This window comes from Branchiostoma belcheri, unplaced genomic scaffold (genome assembly GCF_001625305.1).
Source record: "Branchiostoma belcheri isolate BF01 breed outbred unplaced genomic scaffold, Haploidv18h27 scaffold126, whole genome shotgun sequence".
NCBI classification, from domain to species: Eukaryota; Metazoa; Chordata; class Leptocardii; order Amphioxiformes; family Branchiostomatidae; genus Branchiostoma; species Branchiostoma belcheri.
This window is the reverse complement of record NW_017802669.1, coordinates 177911-201612: the sequence shown is the minus strand read 5'-3', so window position 1 is coordinate 201612 and position 23702 is coordinate 177911. Positions and strand designations below refer to the sequence as shown.

At 38.5% G+C, this 23702-nt stretch overlaps 1 protein-coding gene across 1 annotated transcript in view; it reads left to right on the top strand.

Annotated features, from left to right (window-relative positions):
- Nucleotides 1–23702, top strand: part of LOC109463424 (probable ATP-dependent RNA helicase DDX31) — a 62876-nt gene that overhangs the window by 14822 nt on the left and 24352 nt on the right. Inside the window, 6 exon segments of the mRNA XM_019760242.1 lie at nucleotides 980–1109; nucleotides 6933–6970; nucleotides 6973–7014; nucleotides 15299–15404; nucleotides 16149–16368; nucleotides 18443–18452. Of these exon segments, the coding sequence (XP_019615801.1) occupies nucleotides 980–1109; nucleotides 6933–6970; nucleotides 6973–7014; nucleotides 15299–15404; nucleotides 16149–16368; nucleotides 18443–18452 (546 nt within the window).

The following is a 23702-nucleotide window of genomic DNA, read 5'->3' as shown; positions in this document are numbered from 1 at the left end:
AGTCAGAGGATGATCCCAGCAGCAACTTCAACTCCACTATATTTCGGTGAAAAAATGACTCATTGAACACCTCAATCCTTGAATGATAACTCTACTTTAAGGCATGGCTATTTCTTGTTCTTTTTTGAGCAGGTAATAGGTACTTGGTCATTTTGTACATCTAATATATCATGCATAGTCTGGACATTTTTCACCTGTCCACCAATGTCTAGATCCACTGTTCTATATTTGTTAGAAAAATTAGGGGATTCTTTCTCACAGTTTACATTTTGTGCTCGAAATCCTTTTTTTTTTTGCACAGGCCATGTTGATTTGATTATATGGATGACATCCTCTCTGGGAACCCCGAAACTGATGCGAGCATGAGAATAAAAAAAAGTTTGGCAAAAAAAAAGTTCATTACGAAATCTACATGGTCTTGAAGGTTGAATAAATATAGAAAAAAAAGTAAATCACAGTATGGTATGGTAAATAATAGACTCTTCATTTCTTCACATTTTCTTCTTTCCCTTTGGAATTGATTTTTGTATTGAGTTTAATAGACATTTTGTGTTAACTTTGTCAAATTACAAACCATACATGCCAAACATTACATTGCATAACTGTAGCTCCAATATACATTTCTATAGTCTGTCTAGAAGTGGGAAAATCAGATACATAAATTTACGTCACCATTTTACACTAACCAGACAAGTATCAAATGGTCTGAAAATTACTGCCTTTGAAATGAATTGGATTAAATACCTGAGTGTCAGTTTTAAAAAGTACATAATTTTATAAACTCAGTCGCATTGTTTCATGTAGTTTTGTGAGACCTGTTTGTCAAGAAGAACTTTCAAGACTTTGAAGTCTTTTTTTCTACAACTGTAATTTATTTTGACATCGCTTTTTGCTTCTATGTTTTGGCCCTCTCTTATCAGAAGAAAGTATTTTGGACAGTATTAAAATACCAAGAGGAGATAACATTTAGTCTAAACAGGGTTGTTTTGATCACGCATGTGGTCCTTTTGTGTCGTCTGTCGCTGCGGTATTTGTGGCAATACTTCAGTCTGCTGATCAAAGACTGATGGCGACCCTCCAGGAAACGCTCGCTAAACACGACACTTTGGGTACGTCCTCGTCCGCCGTCAATCAAATCTAGATCTTCCCATTCACAGATTCCTTGTGCTGAAGCATAGAGTCATGAAAAAACATTGACATTATGACAGTCATACATGTTACATCTTACAGTCATATAAGTTAAGGCCACACCAATCTGACTTGTTGGTTCTCGGATTTTTTCAGCAAATACATGAAGCGACCATGAAAAAAAACATAACCAGGTATCCAATGATTGTCCTCAAAATATGCTATCATAATGTTAGGAGCCATGAAGTCAACATACTGGGCTGATTTGTAGTTCAAACAATGAATTTCAAACCTTAAATCAAACCACTGCATTGATAGATGGAAAAACTGTTACTGTGACAACTTTGAAGAGAAGAGACTTTCTTCAACATGTTTCGGCCAATATGATCAGAAAAAATGAAACCGGGAAATCTGAGTTATCAACAAATTAATTTGGTGTGGCTATAAGCCAGTGGAACAGTCAAGATTATACATTTGTAGATCTTCATCAAAGTATATTGTATAAGGATTACTAATTTGAAAGTTTAAGGTAAATACTCTGTTGTCTGCCCAATTTGTCTGCCATTTTTCTCCCCCAGTCTCCGGGTGGGCACATTTTTCTCATTTTTGGTCTAATCTTCCACCATGAGCCCCCTTTTACGTAGCGACACCTACCCACTCGTGCCGGGGATCGGCGCCACGATACAGATCATATCACGGCCGAGGGAAGCCACTGTGCACGATAATGACAGCACGGCTTGTTTTTGTGTAAACAAAGAATCATCCACGGCTTTGTTTAGTTAATCCCAAACTCTGTTGTGAAGGATTTAGATAATCCAGGGAAGTGAGGTGATAATCCGTCCCGTCGGGATTAACTCAGAGAACAGGTGGATTAGGAAGGATACATTATCTCCAATTTTCCACCTGCTAAGAGGAAGGTAGAGATTTGTCAGACGATTGTGATCCAATTATGCATGTTTAACAGCGTGTCATTGGTCCAAGCTTATCCAGATGTTCTCACCCCTTATTGTAGGCCACACCAGTTTGATTTGTTGGTTCTCAGAGTTTTTCAGAAAAAAATAGGAAGCAACAGGGAAAAAATAAGAGACTAATACAGTACACGTATATCTTCTTACAATCGTACTTCATTTCCTTATCATTCTGTTGTCTATACATCTTTAAGTGTCTTGAAGGGAAAATTGTCTTGGTCATTGTCTTAGCCAAGCCTCAGCATTTCTACCCAGTGTTACCCATGGTATAGTAAGAGGGATCATGGTAGTTTATGTTCACTTACTAGCTGAATTTATTGGGGGATTTTATAGTACAAGCTTGGTGATTTACTGTATGTTAGATTCACCTATTAGAAAATTATTAACTTTTATGATCATGAAAACTTTGTATATTTGACTAAGCATGAATATCAACCACTTAATGTTAACGCTGTGGTTAATTAATATTTACAGACAATGAAAGCTAAAAAATGTACTATTGCAATGTCTAAATTAGTCTAAATACACTATAAAAGTATGACACAGTCTTTGTGGCTGTCTCTACCTGTAAGAATAAATGCTCGCCCTGGGCAGCCCTTTGTGTTGTTGATAGCAGCACAATTTAGGGATTAATTCCTGAGGCAAGGCTTTGTTGAAACCAGGCTGCACATGTCTGGTGCACTCCTTAAACATTTGTCAAGATTGCTAAGAATGACGGCTGAGAAATTAGAGGATTAACAGGGTCCTTATCTCGGCAAAGTGTTCCTGGACTGAATCAGTTTTGTGTCCGCTCTCTTTCTGATGGTTGTGTCATCTTCTAGTCAGAACGTTTACTCTTCCTTAATTCTTCTCTCACTCCTTTTTTCCCATCCTTTTCTCCTTTTGACTTTCTTTTTGTCCTTTGCTCACATTATTTCTTTTCTCCTTAGTAACAATATTTAAGTTGATGTTTGATGTTTTCTATATACATGTATAAAAATAATGAGAATGACGGTACAGTTACTGTATCCAATCTGTATTTAAGCCAGCTACAATTTTTTTCCATCATATGTTTTGATTGACATAACATGAAAGGTTTGAAATCTTAACCCTCTGCTGCAATGTATTTTCTGCATTTTGAAGGGAAAATTTGGCTGGTATACTACGTAAGTTTAGTTTGATGACATCTCTTTTCATATGTTAACACACCAATTTTTGCCCATCAAAGAAGATGGATTGGGCAAAATTTTGGTCAGTCATGAGCATCAATTGAAAGTTCCGTCAAATGACAGAAGGATGGACATTGGCTAAAACACTGATGCCAATCAAAATGCTTGTACAATGAAAAAATTGAGCTACATGCAACTTCCACCAAAACTCCAATAGACATCCAGGTGATGAGATACTGTAACACAAGAAAACAGTTACTCATACAAGCAACATTCGATAGATTTTAAAAATTATCCAGTTGCTTGAGTAACATATTTTAATATGTTACTCAAGCAACTGTTTTCTTGAATGTATACCTACATATGTAGTAGACATCTCACCTCAACTACAGTAGTGGTAGATTCTCACCATAATTCATTTTCCGTGACATTCTCAAAATGGCAATAAGTATGACGTGACCCCCGGCCAACAAAAGAAGAAAGTGTTGGTATTGACACTATCCTTTCATGAGTCTGTAGATAACATCTGCACCACTGATGTTTATCAGTTTGTCTGATACAGCCTTTTGTCCCAGGGCGGCTTCTGAAAAGGGCTTGATTATGAGGAAAACAAGCCATTTGGACGGTCGCAACACCCAAAACACCTGTCATAACCTCATGTTGAAGGTTGGGACTTGGTGTGTCTGAGCACTTCAGATGCAGAAGTGGACTTAACATTCACTGCTTCAGAAAGCTGTGATAAAAAGTGCATTGGGTCTTTTTTTTTTTTAATGTCAGGAACTCTGAATACCATATTATTGTAAATTTGGACAGTTGTTCTAGGCGTATTTGTGTGTGTGTGTGTGTGTGTGTGTGTGTGTGTGTGTGTGTGTGTGTTTCTAACAGCAAAGCAGTATATAATGTTATTATCAGGTATTGTCCTTTTTAGAACAGCCCTGACTGAATATATTTTATTACAACTAAAGTGGTTAAAAGTGAAACCTGTTCTCAATAGGTTACAAAAATGTCGCAAAGTTAAATATATAATATGATTGTCAACTTTTCTTCATGACAACATGTCGAGGATCTAGGAAATTCAATGCAAACTGTACTTTAACTTAAAGGCATCCAATGCAGTTTTCAGGCCTTGGAAACCTGATTTGTAAAACAAAGTCATATATTCTAAGTCACTAAGTCACTTATCTACATACTGAGTTGAAACCACGCTGTCAAAATGTATATTGACCCTCATGGAGCAAAAGTTCTCAAAATTATGATGGAAACTAGTTATTTATTACTGGAAGGGCCCTGACTGATTTTTAGGGTTCCACCCAGAAAATAAAGGACTCATCTTGGGGCTTGTTTCTACAGCTTTAAATACCCAAAGTATGAAATGCTGACTCAAATGTGCTAATGAGTAATGTGAAGCAGTTTGTGTCAATATCACAAAAATTGCCTTATTCAGAAATTTCCCGTTTTGTTGCCCTGAAATTGCATTGGATGCCTTTAAGACTTCTCTAATGCTGAAGACCCATGTGGAACCTCAATGTGTCTTTACTGTCGTTACTCTGACAGAAGTGGTATTTTTATGTTTATACATGTTGTACTTACGTTTTGACTGTTAAAGACCTACATCATCCTGAAAATGTCCGAAGATTGCGGGGAGAATTCCCTGGCAGCGGTGACTGTGAGAAGTGGAGATGTGTGTCAACAAGCACCAAAGCATTCTTGTCCGGTTGATGTTTACATGTATGTTTGCTAAACTTTGGGCATTTGAAGGCATCACTAACTGTGCATCCTCAACAAGTATTGCCAAGTCATGCTTATTCTAATAACGTTATTATACATGTTTCAAAAAGAGAGAAGAGATCCTGTAGTTAGATCCTGTAGATAGAGACGTAGCACACAAATGTAACAATTGCTTATTCTTGTACCCAGGTTATTTAAATCTAGTGCATTTGGCCCATGTAGGGCGTGAATATGCAATAAAGTTTATTGTCATTGTCATTATATTGTCAAAATCGGCAGTTAAAGCTGTCAACAATTTACTAATAGTTTCTTGGTCTCAGAATCTGCCGACTTACTTTTTTCTGATTGAGAAAAAAATCGCTTATAAAACCATCAGATTCTGTATCAAGCCCAAAATGCTCAGATTTACACTTTTTTCTTGTATTTGAGACATAAAGGTGGTGTCTAATTTACTATAATAATTTTATTTAGATTCAGATTCAGGTTACGATTGTGGCACCAAAAGTCTCTTTCCTGAAACATAGACAAGCGGGGTACTAGAAAATGACCTAAAAGTAACTACACTACAGTGTCCGAGATTCCAGACACTGCAAAATAGTCTCAAAGGGCAAAGGAAAGTTCAAGGGCCATAAAATGAGAGCAAGTACAACCCTAAGATATCCCGACATGTATACCACCTACTTGAAGTGCTTTTAAGAAGGAACCTTAAGATGAGTCCATTCACTGATAGTTTCAGGTGTCGGTGATAATGCGTGGTAACACCTACTCAAGTTAAAGTGTGTGAGAGAAGACAAGGGTGTACTCTTAGTCCAGTTTTTAGATGCCATATAACGTTACATGTTCCAGCACGTCGGCAGAATGTACTGTGCCTGCGCAGAACCCTGCATTTTCGCGTTTTTCGTAGGATTTTTGGTCAACGTTGCATCAGAATTTTGACTATGATTGCAGAAGATATCTTTTCCGACACACCATTTGGAAACTACTGTCGAAATGCTAACCTAATATGAGCAAATACAACCTTATATGAGACGTTCTGCTGAAGTGCTACATGTTCCCATTCGAAAGGTGGGCCCCAAAGTGCCTTGGGGGTAAAGAACACGTTATAGGGGTTACTGCAGTTGAAAGAACTACTCGGTTTATTTATTGTTCATGTTACCATGTAAACTTGAAGATGGGTAGGAGCCAACTCTGTTTCAGTAAAGGAACGAAAGTTGTTTCACAAACAACGATCTATTTTGTCAACCTTAGAAATTAGATTGAAGGTTTTCTGTCTGTTAAAAGAAGTCTCCTGTATTTAAAAGCCAGGGAATTTTGAAGCAAGCAATGACTACACTTTTGTCTTGTAGACAATGTCCTAACAGAAGTGTCATCGTTAAAAATTTGTCTTAAAGGCACCCATTGTAATTTTAGGGCGACAAAACTGGATTTTCAAACTCAGTTTTCTAGTCATTTTTTAATACCAGTAAGTTAAATCAACCCTATCCCATATCTGTGAGGCAAAAATGCATTGACACTGATGGAAAATGATTGTTTGTTTCATATCCTAGGCTGGTACTATACATGTATGCACCTATTTATGGGTGGTACCCAAAAATAAAGGGCAAAGCTTATTTCTGGGCTATTTCAAATGCTTCAAGTAAGAAACAATGACGCAAATGTGCAAAGAATTGGAGGTCATTAAGTATAAATGTCAATATCCGACGGGTTTCCTTGTCCAGAATATTTTACGTTCGTCGGTGTCCTAAAATTGTATTGGGTGCCTTTATTAAAACTATTGACATTTTGCACGCTTTCTTGACCAGCCTTCCCAAGCAGAAACGTCAGTAATTGTCTCTGTGCTGTGTCTTCGCCACACAGACCTTTTTCAAAAGTCAATAAACAAACTTTGTCAGAGACATTTAGCCGAATAGTTGGGAGCGCATCAGTCGAGTGGAAACTATGTTGTTTCCTGAGCCATTAGATCGGAATGCTGCGCTATCTCTGCAACCTTCTACATACATACAAGGCTGGCGACACTAGGGCTTTGGTTACTGATGGCACAGGTATGTTTCAGATGCCACAGGTTGATACGTTTGAAAATCAACTGTTGCAAGTCAAGATAAAATGTCTCAAAGATATGTGGCACTAAAGCAAAAAGACTTTGAATCAACTGTCTGCACAGGTTTGTATCAGATGGTACAGTTTGATAATACGTTTGAAAATGAACTGTTGCAAGTCAAGATAAAAAGGTTAATGTCTCAAAGATATGTGGCACTAAAAGTAACAAGCAAAAAGACTTTGAATCAACTGTCTTCACAGGTATGTTTCAGATGGTACAGTTTGATAATACGTTTGAAAATGAACTGTTGCGAGTCAAGATAAAAAGGTTAATGTCTCAAAGATACGTGGTACTAAAAGTAACAAGCAAAAAGACCAACTGTCTTCACAGGTATGTTTGAGATGGTACAGGTTGATACGTTTGAAAATCAACTGTTGTGAGTTAAGATAAAAAGGTTAATGTCTCAAAGATATGTGGCACTAAAAGTAACAAGCAAAAAGACTTTAAATCAACTGTCTGCACACTCAGGTTTGTTTCAGATGTACAGTTTGATAATACATTTGAAAATCAACTGTTGCGGGTCAAGATTAAAATCATGTTAATGTCTCAAAGATACAACTGTATGTGGCAGGTAACACACAAAAAGACTTTGAATGTGTCTTTAAATGTTTGTTTTAAATGGCACGGTTTGAAATGTTTGAGACCCAACTTTTGGAAGTTAAGATAAGGCCACACCAATTTGATTTATTGGTTGTCAGATTTTTTCAGACAAAAATATGAAGTGACAGGGCGAAAAAACAAAATAAAAGACAGACCTAGGCATCATCTGACAATCCCAGATGCTATGATAGGAGCCATGACAAGGAACTTTATAATTCAAACATTCGTCAAGGAATTTTAAACTTTTAATCAAACCAATGCATTGAGAGATGGAAAACCTAACATCAGATCTACAGGAAGACAAGGAGCTTTGTTCAACTGTTGAGGCTGAGCATTTTGGAGTTGATTTAGAACCTGAATCTTTTTTTGCAAATCAGAAAAAATGAAGTGGGGGAAGCTGAGAACCAATCAATTAAATTGTTGAACGAATACAAATCAAAATTAAGTACATAAACTTGGTAAACGTACAATGTATAACAATTACACTGTACCAGGGAAATACATTTCACTCCATATTGTCCGCATGACTATTTTATACATGTACGACACTGTGATATCAAAAAGTCTGTTTCCATGTCATTAGCTCTCATGTTGATATCAAAAGTGCATCTTATACACAGCGTTTTGGATTGTGCTCACAGGTCTGTACTGTTGTGTACCTTTGATTAATGGGTGTGATAGCACCGCCGAGGTCTGGTCGGGGCTTTTCCCCCACCAATCCCCCAACGTTTCACAAACACGCACTGCTGAGTACCACAGGGAAGGCTAGCCTCCGTTGCAGGCTTATAGAACTGGGGGTTTGGTGGTCTTTGGCTGTTTTCTGATCAGCCCAGTTAAAAACGGGGGTACATTGTAATTCAATCAGGCTGGCTACATGTATGTTGTCTATACATGTATGCAATCAGAAAATAGCACATTAAAGGGTGCCCAAAAAAGCTCCCAAAGACCCTGAAGACCCCCAAAACCCCCTGGGTTTTTGACATGCTATGGAGGCTAGAGGAAGGCTTTACCGTCCTAGCTATAGCCTCCACCACGCCTTTCTACTGGACTACAGATCATAGCAGTTGGCAAAAAGGAGAGTAAAATTGGCCGGGCAAGTCAGATTTTGGAAGATTGATGCTTTACGGCCAGTCAAACCCCAAGGCGGTCAAACTCCCCTGGAAAATATTCTCCTATATACATGTATAAAATAGCCAGCATTGTTAGTCTGGAAGAGACTAGTATCTTCCCCTGACAATGGGGAAACATTACATTGTGATTATGTGTTATATATGTAGGTCTGGGCTCATCAAAGGATTTGATAATTCTTCCTGGTTGTTCTCACTAAGTTTTGATGTCCATAGAGTTTTGGTACCCATAGAGTTTTGACACACAAGAAATAGGTGTACTACACCAAATTGAATTTGATTTGTTGGTTCTCGGATTTAAAAAAAAAAGATGAAGCCACAGGGTGCAAAAAAAAATGAAAATAGACCAAGGCATCCTCTGATAGCCTCAAAAGCTACAATAGGAGCCATGTCATCAACATGCTAGGCCCTTTGGTGATTCATACAATGAATTTTGAACTTTTATTTATTAAAGATCTACTGTATTGATTGATGGAAAAATTGTTACAGTAACACCTAGGACGACAAGCTAAGGAGCTTTCTCCAACATATTACTAGTATACAGCATGTTGGCAGAACATACTGCACTTCAGCAGAATATAAGGTCGTGCTTGCGCATATAAGGTTAACAATCCGTCTGTAGTTTCCAAATGTTATGCCGAAAAAAATATCCTCTACAACTTGCAAAATTCTGATGCAACGTTGACCAAAAATCCGACGAAAGCCGTGAAAAATTAGGGTTTTGCGCATGCACAGTACATGTTCTGCCGACGTGCTGTATTATATAGTCTCTAGATCTTGCCTACCTGATGAAATTACTCATGTTACCCTGTACCTGTTTTACTGCCTGAACACAGCATGTGGCCATGGGTTTACCCCGTTCACTCAACTAAAACTTCAATCAGATGATAATTATGTGAGTAAATCACTTGTAACCATGTACCAGTTGGTAATGATACAGATAAAAATTCTTCAGTCTGTGTTCAACTCAATAACAGTTCAAAGAACTTGAGGTACAGTAGATAGGTGCAACCTTTCAATAAAAATTGATTAAACAATACAATGTACATGTATAACAGCACTTTTAACAGTTGTAAGTAAAGTATCAAGTAAGTGTCTATTATACCTCCATGAGTAAAGTAGGTAAGGATTGATTAGACTTGAAGAATTCATTTGATCTTTAGATCGTACATGTAAAGCAATGTAAGGCCACACCAATTTAATTTCTTGGTTAACGGATTCGCCCCGCTTCATTTTTTTCTGATTTGCAAATAAATATAAAAATTCAGAATCAACTGCAAAATGCTCATATTTTGCCATGAACAGTTGAAAACAGTCCTTTTTATCCTAGTTACAGTAACAGTTATTCCATCTTTCAATGCAATGGTATCATTAAAAGTTCAAAATTCATTGTTTAAAGTTTGAACCAGCCTGGTGTGTTGACTTCATGGCTTCTATCGTACCATTTTGGGCCATAATACATTGTAGGATGCCTAGGTCTGTTTTTATTTTATTTTTTTCGCACCCCTGCTCCATTATTTTTCTAGAAAAATCCGTTAACCAAGAAATTGAATTGGTGTGGCCTAATTATTGTTTTAACTCACTTGTATGTGGCCAAAATTCTTTTCTTTGAAAGCCAGATGTAGTAGTCAAGTGGAATGTACTAGACAAGTACATGACATTGTTCCTTTTTGCGTTACTGTTGACTACAAAAAGTTTGTTCTTTGCATAATTTAGATATAATTACCCTGAAATAATAAGAAGTCTCTAAACTATATTCTCAAATCAAATATGCTGCCTCAGAAATGTTGAAGGAAGATTACTGTGATGAGACAAAAAGTGCATGTGTGTACATGTACCGCCATATGAGGAGCATTTGTAACTGTCAGGACAGAGATATCTCTTCTGAAGGCAGGTAATCCATTATCCATTTCTGCAGAAGAATCCCAGAACTGCTGAATGTGGGTCAAGACTCCCTTTTACAGTGATTCACGTTTTGCCTGCAAGTACGGCAAGGCGGAGAAGGAAAGCATCAGTTCATTCAGTTAACTCTTTAAAATTCCATTACCTTTTGCCACCGAGAACGGGGACTAAACCTGTCCCCCTCGGACACAATCTACGATAGCGACGAAACGACGTAAATGGCCGACGCGAGCCGGTAATGGAACGTGGGCCTTTTCGAAAATGGGAGGCAAATGCGGGGTAGTCACGTTTGAGTGCCGTCCCAACAACCCTGGCCCTGGGCGGTTTGTGCGCTCATACAAATCACTCAGTTGCCGAGGCTTTTAGTAAGGAAATTGCGGTGGCACGAATGTCGGCGAGTTTTGGCTGAACGTTTCATATTTGCTGAGATTGCCGCCCGTGGGTATGTTTGTGCTCTTGCCCAGCGAGTTAGGGGGGAAATTGTGTGTGTCTAATTCACTCTGTCCCAGCTCTTTCCTGTCTCACCACAGGCTATACTTATGTTTGTTACATTATTTGCTCGCATTTTGGATTCTCTTTTCGTCCTTGCAAAAGGTCAAAACCGATCGGGATCTCTTCCATTAAACGCTGGATGATTTCCGGCAGGAGTTGTCGATCTAGCCTCGGCGGTCATCCCTGCGTGGCGAAGACGGCGGTTACGGCGCCGTTTCTGCGTCGAATGGGAGAGTCTCCGGCGAGGTCCGTCGTAGTTTGTCTTGCCTGGTGTTTGAAGGAGGCGGCACATTACGACCACTTATCTGATTCCTCAGGGGTGAGCGCACACGTCTCTGCGCGGTTGTCTCCCCATTGTCTGTGACAGTTGGAGAATTCCCGAGGTTGCGAGCTTAAACATTGCTGGCTCCTTTCTTCTCGCCGGCACCTCCCTGTCTGGCGACGTTGCGACTCGGCGGCCAGCCTGCCCCCCTTAGATGTGTAATGAAGCGCGATGGCCTTACATGTACCCTCAACTTTCTGGGCACCTATCTTCCCTCCAGCCAGGCTATTAGACGTCATTAAGCCCGGCTTTAAAATCCTCCCAGTTTATTCATTTGTCTATTTATTTACACACACCATTTGACTGATTACGCCTCGCCTTTATCTCCCAACCTTTGCACAAAGGGAGGGCCCAAGTCCCAACTTGTGTGTTCATAATGTATTGCTGCACTATTGTGTGCAAAGCAGACTTTTGTTTCGGTGCAGTGAAGTGGGGGGAATGAGATACTGTAACAGTCGCAGACTTGAAACAAAGCTAGACAAAGTGTTTTACAACAACAGTTCTCTCACCGACAAGATACCAACCCTCGTTAAGGAAGCCTGCTAGCGTCTTAAGACATACCATTGTAAGATAATTACAACTGTTACTGTACATGATTAGTGGAGTGAAAGTGGTGTCTAAAATGTTTTTACGTTCTGCCATCATTACAATAGTTAGTGGAACATTAAATGCTGTCGCCTTTGTGTCTCTGTTATTTGTATCATTCTACATTACATGTATGTCTGTCAGAGTCTGTCATATTCCCATATATTAGGTGATGATTTTGTTTGATTTCAGAGAACATGGTTGCAGGAATTACAAGTAGCAGTTATATCCTGATTTTCTTTCCAGTCCCCTAGGCCTGGTTACAAATATTTGGTGATTATCATTTTGGTCAGAAACATTACAAGAGGCACTATACATTTACAACAAACAACTATTACACAAGTCATTCAGTCAAATAGACATAATCATGGTATTATAAGGTTTGTGAATACACCAAAATTTCTGATGATTATGAAAAAAATTTACAATTTTCACAGTTGGTAATAAATAATGTCATTGTGCATAATTTGGATTCCAGGTTTCACCAGTTGTCAGACAAGTGCTACATAAATAGCAGGGTGTCAGAACTCTTCAGTCAAATCTGGAGTGATGTACCAATCATAGTAAGCAGGAGGCTTTAGACTTGTATCTACAGAGGGATTTGTTTTCTTCATCTTTCTTTACCACAAGTGGTTTTCAAGGTAATTTCAAAACAGCTGTCATGGGCATGGTGAGTACATGTAGCCACCTGTAACCATTGGCCACCAGTTAGCCCACTTGTTAATTATACCAAAACACAGAGCTTCTATAGGTTCTTTAAGTATTTATAATTGAATGCCTTACTCAAAACTTGGTTGTACATTTTTACAATTTGGTTTTCAATTCTTTTCATTAATTGATTTATTCAGTTAAAGGTCAAACTGCAACAAACCAATGATAAATACGTAACGTTATATCTTGTATCTTCTATGTCTTGCCAAGTGGACAGTGATATGTAAGTTGGTCAAATGGTCAGTTTGTAGAATACTGTATCATAATTTTTTTATGATGATGATTATACAAGAGTGCAGCATACATTGTAACTAGTATCTTTACCGCTTGTTATCATTGAATGTCCACTTGGCTGAAATTTTATCGCAATGTACTTTAACTTTACAATTTTACAATCTTAGTGTCTCAATGACTTGCTGTTACAGTTAGTGTAGTGGATAGTAATTTATATGTACATAATTAATACACTCAGTTGGTCAGATGGTCAGTTTGTACAATATTATTGTCCAGCCAATCATACAAAAGGATGGAGCATACACATGTACATGATTGTAACTAATGGAGGTTGACCACTCGTTATCATTGTCCACTTTTCTTTTACTTTTTACGATCTACCGTCCATTAAAATGTCAATATGTCACAGCCCTGGTCCTAAGTGCTGACCTCTGCAGCCTTTGGGCATGAATTAGGCCATGTTGATTGGATTATATGGATGCCATCCTTGCAGGCATGAATTTTCATATATTTCAAACAAGGTTTTGACCGTACTGTAAATCGTACAAAGCAGCTGCAAAATGAGCAAATATATGCGGCCATAAATTGCAAAAAGAAAAGTTGGAAAAGAATACATGTACCAGTGCCGTAGCATACCAGAATCAATTCCAAAGGAACATAATAAAATGTAAAGAAATTAAAATGAAGAGTCTTTTATTCGCCATACCATACTCCGTGTGTTTAGTCATTTGTTCAACCTTCATGACAGCGTAGATTTCATTATGAAGGCAACATTTGTTTCTGCCAAACTTCTTTTATTGACACGCTCGCATCAGTTTTGGGGTTCCCAGAGGATGTCATCCATATAATCAAATCAACATGGCCTTACATTATAAAAAAGCTTTGATGCTCCAGCATTGTCCACTCAAATATTGTAAATAAGCATCAACATTTCCAAGACCGAGGTTAGCTGACGTCGAACAAAGGGGCGGTAAAAGTCACGTTACGTCAGAAACGACATACGCGGCTTTTATCGGAAACAGCGAAAACAAAATCTCGAGGAAGCAGGGTAGTACAATGTATAACACTCCATCATTCCTGGACAGCTGTACTATAATTAAGGGGGGATGATAAAATATCTGTACTGAAGGAAGCATAATGTGGTTTCCTGCATTGAGATAAAATGGAAAACTCACTGCACGATTCTCCACATGCACACATTTAAGCAGGAGTCTCCTCTGAAAAATGCTGTTCGGAGTACAGTCTTTAAAGTTGTAGTCGGTGCCTCTAGCATTTAATACTGGCTCAAGTTTTAGCTAAATCTTTAATTTAGAGTGTCTGGTCTGTTCTTAAATGCTTATAAGGTGAGTGTTACTTAGTGTGCTTACAAAAATTAATGTAAATGTAAAGTCGAACTATAGTGATAGGGTGTATTGTATCCAACAAGCGTGGCTTTTCTTGCTTTCGTTTAATGTGTTTTTCTATAAATATCGCCTCCTATTCTTTTGAATGTAGCCGTTAAAGTTTTTAGACCTGCCATATTGAAGAATAGGTGGTGCATATGACTTATTGAGGACAGTATGACACTGTGTTTCAAATCATTTTACTCCTGAATGCCATGTTTAATGTACTAGCAGTTTAAGGACTCCTTAGCAATTGTAAAGTATTGTGCATGGTATTTCATAATGCAAATTAAAGTATTTCTTACAGGTGTTATACATTGTAATTGTTTTAGTCACTAAGCCACTTATAATTAAAACTGTACTGTTACACTGTAACCTTAGCTTGAAAAGCTATGATTGTCATAATGTTTAATCTCCAAGTAGAATTTGTTTGGTGGCTGCAAAGACAGTTATATCAAATTGGCTGGTGTAAAAAAAAGATTCCAGTACAAAAAAAAATTCCCGATAATCATGTCTAAAAACATGCCAAAAATAAGCCAAAGCCTACATGTACACTAAGTAAACCTCTACTTAGAGAGTACTGTCATGTATGTTATGATCTGCAACACTGCCAGCAAAAATTTGCAGACTTCCCTTCTGTAATTTGCTTCTATAAGGTCTTTGTTCACTGGTTATTTTGGGGAGTTACAAAATTAATGTAAAATTTGAATGAAGGCATCTTGATGAAATGATTCTAACCTTTTGAGGAATATTATTGACAATAAATCCAACAAAAAGTTTGCTACCCAGCTTTCGATACATGCTCTCTGTCTTCATGAACCCAGTAACTTAAAGATGTCTTGATTCTAACCTGTTTGTTTTCTCCATGTCCAGCCGGGAGCAGCCCAGCAAGCGGTACAAGAAGCAGCCACGTCTCTGCAGATGTCGTTTGAAAACTATGTCCTCTCAGACCAGGACAAACTTGCCATGGCCAGGAAAGGTACATGTACATGTAATAGTTACTAGTGCTCTAGGCCACACTGATTTAATTTCATGGATGTCATTGACATATGCACGGGCATTGATTGTATTGTCTCCTGTTCTACAAAAAAATCACCTCCAACGAGGCTCTGGCCTCTGTAGTCCATGGTACATGTAGCTTAAGTGACAACATGGAGCCTGCGGTAACTACGGAGGACAGCACCCAGGCTGCTGAAGCTCCACAGAACTCCAGAACTCAGTACAGTGCCAACTCATAAATGCTGCAAAAAGCCAGCATGTACTGGCTTGTCATAACAGTTGTTAGGCCACACCAATTCATTTTGTTGGTTCTCAGACATTTTTAGTTCAAAAGATAACATTCAAGCGGACACCATAAAATGAGAGGGCTAGGAAGAAAACGAGAATATGGCTGTATTTACTACTGTATGTAACATAACACTGAGTCCACTGAGTCATCAACCTCAGACTTTGCTTTCATTAGGTTTTTCTAGTTAACCATATTTTCAAAAAATCTGAGAACCAACAAATCAAATTGGTGTGGCCTTATGTAATTGTAATAAATGCAAATTTGCAATTTTATTATTTTTTGGGGTCTGTTGCTTCTGAAAAATTCTGCGTGTCGCCTTACATTTATCTAAGACTTACTTTTTTCTTAACAAAATCAACACGATATATATTTCATTCTGATGCTGATTGCTTCTTTTTTGTACAAATGAAATTAAAGCTTGCCAACTTCTTCCAGCGTACCAATCCTTCATCCGAGCGTACGCCACGTTTCCCTCCACCCTCAAACACATCTTCCACGTGAAGAAGCTCCACCTCGGACACGTCGCCAAAAGTTTTGGTCTGAGGGACGCTCCGGGGGACATCGGGAATCTCGTGGCCGCGTCAAAATCTATAAAAAAGGCAGAGAGTCAAAGGAAAGCCTCCAAGAGTCAGATGTTAAAGGATGTCAGAAAGGGGTGAGTTTGAGTCATATTTCTAGTGCCTTTGTTGCAGAAGCTACCCAATTGGCATATAGTTTGTTACTTTCAAATTAAAGGCATCCAATGCAATTTCAGTGCAGTAAAACTGGATTTAAAGTTTAAGTCAATTTTCTGGTCATAGTATTAGTTCAATCAATCCTGTCCCATAGCATAATTATACCACAGTGACTAGTATACTAAAATCTGTGAGGCAAAAATGCATTGTATTGTGGGTTGGTTCTAGCTATTTATGGGTGGTACCCAAAAATAAAGTGATGCCTCATGTGGCTTATTTTGGGCTATCTCAAACACTTCAAGATAGTCTGAAATGAGGAGAAAATATGCTAAAAAATTCTGTAAATGTCAAAATCAGACAAATTTTGTCATCCAGAATATTTTTTTGGCCATCCTGAAATTGTATTGGATTTTTAAGTACATGTACATGTCTATTTTACAGTAATTACTGCTCTTCTGATTTACATGCCAGGTTCAGACTTGTAAGGGCTATAATGAGCCTTTCCCAATACGTTGACTTCTCCCATATGCCCACTTAAAGAAAATTATGTCACAATCATTGTGGGGATTTCACATTCCAATGGAAACAGCATGTCTTTCTCTATTCATATGGTACATTATTTTGCTTTCTGTTGAATTCCAAGCTTTTTAAGTTTAAAAGAGTCTGTAATTGTTACAACCAGAGTTCTTGCCAGTTTGAAATTTTTTTCATCATCTCAATTTTGTTTGACATCATGGTTGCAAAATTCCTAGGGGGGTCTGTTGGCACGCTCCCCTGGGAAAGTTGACATCTCGACCCTCTGACACGCTATTTCCTGTCTTTTGAGGGGTTAATTTTGCTAGTTAAATGACATCACTCACTCACACACTCACTGTCCGGTTTAACATCTTTTTCCATATTTTTACGGGCCAATTTTTGTCCGTCAAAGATGACAGATTGAGCAAAATATTTGTCCGTCATGAGTGGCAAAATTCCGTCAAAAGACAGAAAGACAGACGCTGACTAGTATTGTGGTTGGCACTGGTTGCAAGTACAGTACGTACTTCATGTTTTAGTAATACTGTGACAGTATTTCACTAGAACCTGTTGTTAGGATGCTCCCCTCAACCCTCCCCTACTCTGTATTCCGCAGCGAGCCAGCGCCGGTGTCCCAGAGCCGCGCTGCTTAATGATTTAGGAGAATGTTTTAATGGTACGAGGGATGAGTGATGGCGGGCGGGCCATCAGAGGCCCCTCTCTCCGTAAATGTTGATTATTGGATAAGAGCGGGAGTCTCGCGAGGACCTAAAGTGGCTGATAGTAATCACAAAGAACGGCAGCAATATGCCGTAAGGATCGCTCAAATCAGCAGTCATCTGTAGCAATATATTTCTGTCGTGGATCATCGCTCACCGAGGACCTCTGAGGTCGGAGCACAGAGATCACTCGCGAGTCCACGCCCTCAAAGGATAGCCGTACGGGGACTATAATTGTCAATCATGGTCGCTAAATAAGTGGCACTCAGACAGCGTGTACGATAACATTTCTGGCAGATTACTGCTTATTGGGGGAAGAAATATTGACGCGACAATCAACCGCCTTTCAGTCGAGGCAAAGCTCGACCTTCCCAAAGCTGTTGCAATCATTCGTATAGACGGTAAGAAAAAAAACGGAGAAGATTAATCGCTGTCACCACTTTTCTACTCTCTGTACTAGAAGTGGCCAATGAGGAACAGTTAGTGGCTATTTATGTATCTGCAGCTGTAATTCTGCACTTATGGCAGAGCTGTCTACGCGAAGCACTCAGCGGGAAAAATACGGGCGTAACTCGGAGAAGTTTAACGGTTGAGAATGCGGCTATTTGCTCGGCGGATGGACGCCATTTGTAACCCAACATTTGCTGTCAGTAGCACCATTCCGAGTCGACTGTTCGTCTTTTTCCCGAGTCGATGTTACGGTTTAATGAAACAAGTGACCTAGTTGATGACTAATCAAGATGGTAGAAGTTGCGGCTTTATCTAATCATGACTTGACGTCCATGTTTTGACAGTTTTGGAGTTGTGATTTGGACGGGAGTCGTCCACAGGTGTTTTCCTGTCACTTACGGTCCGTTTTCATTAGAACTCCCCCTGATTTCCGAGATGATAGGCCAATTACCCCACATCGCCCCCGGTCCCAGCATGATTGCTTTACTAATTTCCCCGCTTTCCGCGTCTTTTTTCGACGCGCCTTGCCCGCGGGCGCGCAGAAAATTTGCTGAGCCAGATGCTCAGTTCATTTGAGCTTCCACTTAACTGTCATGATTGATGCTTTTTCGCCGGCGGCCGGAGAGAAAGTAGAGTATCGATCTCCTCCCGACCAGCTTATTGCGTTTTCTGGCTGGTGCGTGCCGTCCCCCCATGGTGAGAGATAACCATCTCGATGTGCTGTGTGTTTCCTGTTTGCAAATATAAATACAGGCAGACTGCAGTAAGCAATATTCAACTCACACGACTATTATATACATGACATGTATATTATAGTCGTGTGACAGAGGCAGATACAGTATGTATCTGCCTCACAAGAATATAGATGATGACAGTGTAATATCTAAAGGGAAAGCAGTATGTTTACAGACTCATATAGAAAAGGGGGCTATATAGCTACCACACTTTTCCAAGCAGAGTTTTAGGCTTGAGCTTAATAATTTCTGGCATGTTTTTAGGCATTTTTAATTTTATCACTCACAGGCATTTTTTTTTTCAGTCTGGTATCTTTTTGTACATCGGCCCCAAGTGAAAAATTGACCTTGCCAATTTGATACTGTCTTAAAACAAGTTTGCAGCCACCAAAAGATCTGCTGGGAGGGAATCAAACCCAGGCCTCTAGCTTGTGAGCCCAATGCCATAACCACTAGGCCAAAAGGTCCAGAACCTGTTGGACTGGGTCAGTTACTGGCACTTGAACCCCACTGTTCACAACAGATTCCAAATTTCCAGTGTCTTTCATAATGGAAAGTGATTCAGTAGTCTAGCCTTCATCATTAATTTTTGGATAGTTCTAAAACTGGACTTACATGTATATCATAATCAGAGAGATACAAAGTGAGTGAGTGGGCAAATGAACATACATTGTGTATAACTTTATTGCGCAACAATTGTACAGTGTACAAAGTATGGCATCTACTAACGTAAGTAAGTACATGTCAACTACATTTTCATAAGGCTAATCTAATACAAAAGTGGGTGGCATTAGTATGAGATAGGTCTCAACTTATACAATCGTTTCTAATATCCATACAGTCTTTAATATATATCCCTATGTATAGCATGTAGGGGTCGTCACAAGTCAATATGTTTTAAATTTTCATGAACAAAGAAGTGAACGTACCAACTGGGTAACTGAATGATGACTGTCCAAGCAACATGTTTGTTTAAAGTTTAAATGAATTAAAGAGGCATTATGTGATATTTTTGCACCAAAAATTGAAATGTTTTATCTAAAAAGATACTTGTGTGATTGGAATTTACTTGCACTTTTTAACATATATTTTGTGAAATTATCTCACATTTCTGACATTTATGGTTGGCGCTATAAAAAACAGCCCACAGGAGGTGCAATCATTATGTGGTGCCACCAGAAACTATATGTACCAGAGTGTAAACAAACATGGCTGACAGCTGTGTTTGCTGAACTCGTAAGACATCATATTTTGGCACCTCCACTTCTGAATAGCACTTACATGTATTTTCAATCATTATGTAGGATTGATTCAACTTGTTTTGAAAAGACATGACCAGAAAATGTACTTTTCTACAGCCCTAATGTTATATAATGCAGCTTTAAGAGTGCAGATGTCAGGAAGATTTAATACAGTACTGACTCTGAAAATGTTGATGACTGAAGATACCGGTAGGCTGTGAAAATTTACGACTGTTTGTACTAAACGGTGTGGCAGGTGTAGACTAATGATATTTGATGACAGTGTACACATGTTTAGTGTCTTATTACTGTCCAGGTGTGAGCTTTATCACGGTCAACCGTCCCAAGGACACAAACAATTGTTTTTCGCGTTTTCTATTGATTTTGCTTTATGAATACAGGGAAGCTACAATGGCAGACAAAGGTGTGATATAAAGCCAAGGACACTTAATGCTATTGTCTCTTAGAGTGTGAATTAAGTACAGTCATTCAGGTTAGGTGGTTCAAGGACTGGCTCTATTAGGGAACATATGGAGGGGATTTGTCACTGTCAGTTAGCTTGTTGAATTAGCCTCTACCAGGCTTTGGAAAGCAGCTGGAAAGAGTAGAAATAGGCCAAATAGACAGATACATTTGTATGCCAGGGGAGTTGGTCCACGCTAAGAGAGTACAGCTTGAAATACTGGGTGCATGTGCACCTTAGTGCACCCAAAATGGGAGATGTGCACCCAATTTTTTTCTGTGGGTGCACTGCTGCACCTAAATATTTTTGTAGGTATTTTTGTATATATCAAATGCATAATATTATGTAGGATATTCTTGGCATCTAAGTGTCAAAAAATAATAAAATCTTTTATGTACCGTAGTACTTGTTTAAGATTTTGAAGTTAGCTCCCATTTCAAGCTCAGAAGAGAGGAGCAGTAAAATCTGTAATTAAGTTTTGTTTTATATGGCGCACCCAGTGCACCTATCCCAAAAATGAATTTTGAGCCCTGGAATAGTTTTGCAGACCAACTCCCCTGGCATAACATCTTAGTGTCTATTTGGTCAATTTCTACTCTTTCCAGCCACTTCCCAAAGCCTGCTAGAGGCTACTGTTGAAATCTGTTTGATAGAATGTGATACGTATACATTCACACCACTTGATCACTTGCAATCTGGCATGGACAATTTTTCTTATAAGGCCACACCAATTTAATTTGTTGGTTCTCGGATTTTTTCAGAAAAAATATGAAGCGACAGGGCGAAAAAAAATAAAAATAAAAACAGGTCAAGGCATCCTATTATAGGCTTAAATGCTACAAAATGAGCCATGAAGTCAACACAAAAGGCTGGGTTAAAATTTAAACATTGAATTTTGAACTTTTAATCAAACCACTGCAATGATGGGAAAACTGTAACAACTAGGAAGAAAAGGACTTTCCTCAACTGTTGGGGGGCAAAACATGAGCATTTTTCAGTTGATTCAGGACCAGAATCAATTTTTTTTTTTTTTGCAAATCAGAAAAAAACGAAGAGGCGAATCCGAGAACCAACAAATTAAATTGGTGTGGCCTAACCAAGGTTTAGGAAGGTTTTTTTTCCTGTCTTAATGTCTATATGGGAGAAGATATAATGAGCACATTAAGTAACCAGCTCAAGTCAAAGGATGAGCAAGATAGGAAATGTTTAAGGTTTGATAGGATGAGACCATCGCAGTGTCATCTACATTTTGTAGTACCCCTTTTTAACTTGATTGATGAGTTCTATATTGACTGTGTACATGTATTTAGATCATTGCATCTACCTGCTGTTAGATTCAATAAACCATTAAAGGGGCACTGTGTAACTTTTTTTGGACCAAATATGTTAATAATTCAATAAAGAAAATCTTTCTGTATGTGCACTGATTACAAATTATTTACTTCCACTTTTCAACATATTTCTGCAATTATCTCACATACATGTGGTGGCGTCGTGTGGTATAGTGGTAGGGCTTTCGGCCCGGGACCCGGGGGCCCTGGGTTCAAATCCACCTACTACATACCCCGATGTTGTGCCCTTGGGAAAGGCACTTAACACACATTTCCTCATACAGCCAGTCTCTGAAAGCTGTCAAAAACTTTAGAGTTTGACGTTAGGAAGGGCATCCTGTCAGTAAAAACCTTGCTTCAAAAAAAAGTCTTGCACAGGCTTGCTGTTGTGCACCTCAGCATGCTGAGGGGCAAAATGACAAGCCCAAACATGCACCTGTGCAAGCACGTCTATACCCCCGATTCGGGGAATCAATAGACGTAAAAAAACTCGGATAAGAGAGAGAGAAGAGAGACATGTATTTGACATTTATGGTTGGCACTACAATAGATCAGCCCACATGCACTTAATTTATGGTGCCACCATAAACTGCCAGAATTGTATAGAAACATGGCTGTGTGTTCCAGATTTTAAGCACACTGTGAAGGCATCATATTTTGGTACCTTCACTTGCTAAATGGCACTTACATTTTGTACATGTATTTGCAATGGAGCATTGTGGATTCAACTTACTTCATCAATGAAATTAGTACCTGAAAATTCACTTTTTATTTCATCCTAATGTTACATAATGCAGCTTTAACAACCCTTTGTCTTTTAAAATCAAAGTGATCAGTACTTTATATGTGTAAATAATACAAATTTGTAATATATAGTCTGGTGTCATTGACCCAGAATAACTCCCAGGATAATTGTTTCTGAATTGGACGAACCTTGACAAACATTATTCCCTTGGGAGTCGCAGGATTGACAAGTGTTTTTCTGCCCTGGTGGTGACAATGACATCCTACTTACCATCTGTTGTGTTGAACAATGGCCATGGGGATTGTCTAACTGCACTGCTTTTCCATAATTGTCAGCCCATTATCTGACACACAAAATAAAATCATTATTTACTTGGTAAATGGCAGTAGTTGGAAAATTGAGCTCTGGTTGTTTGAGAATCAATGTCAAACAGAAGGTTTCAGGGACTAGAGACAAAAAGAATTTCATTACAGTTATTACTTAAAGTCACACTTTTTTTGTGGTACTTTATACTGACGGTTTTCATGGTCACTTCATTACCGTGAACAAGTACATGTAATTTGCTAACTTTCTTTTTCCTATGCCTGTCACCACCAAATTTGAATGTATAGTTCCGCAAATGTGTCCTTTTTTCTCAGACCACAAAGTTTTGCAACCATGAACATAAGAGTGATTTTACAGTACAAAAAGTTTTGAAGACATGGCTTTGTAATAACTGACAATAGGCATTAAAAGATAGGAAATTGTGGTTTAAATTTACAAATTTTAACTAGAGACTGCCTATAAATTATAATAGAGGGATTTGCCAGATGATTTGTTAAAGAGTAGTGCATTGATACAATCATTCAAAACTGTAATTCATGAATACATGTATGACATTGTATATAAAAAAATAGTCTGTGTTATTATGAATATTGAGGTATTATTTTGAGAACAGCAATGTTATCATTTTCATTCTGTAATAAAAAGAAGTATAGGTAGGCCAAACTGACAGATACAAGCAAGAAGGTTTTATTTAATTAAAAGACACTCTACAAAAGATTAAATTTTGCTTTGATTCTGTTTCAAAGGTCCAAGAAAGGTATTACTAAGGCCACACCAATTTAATTTGTTGGT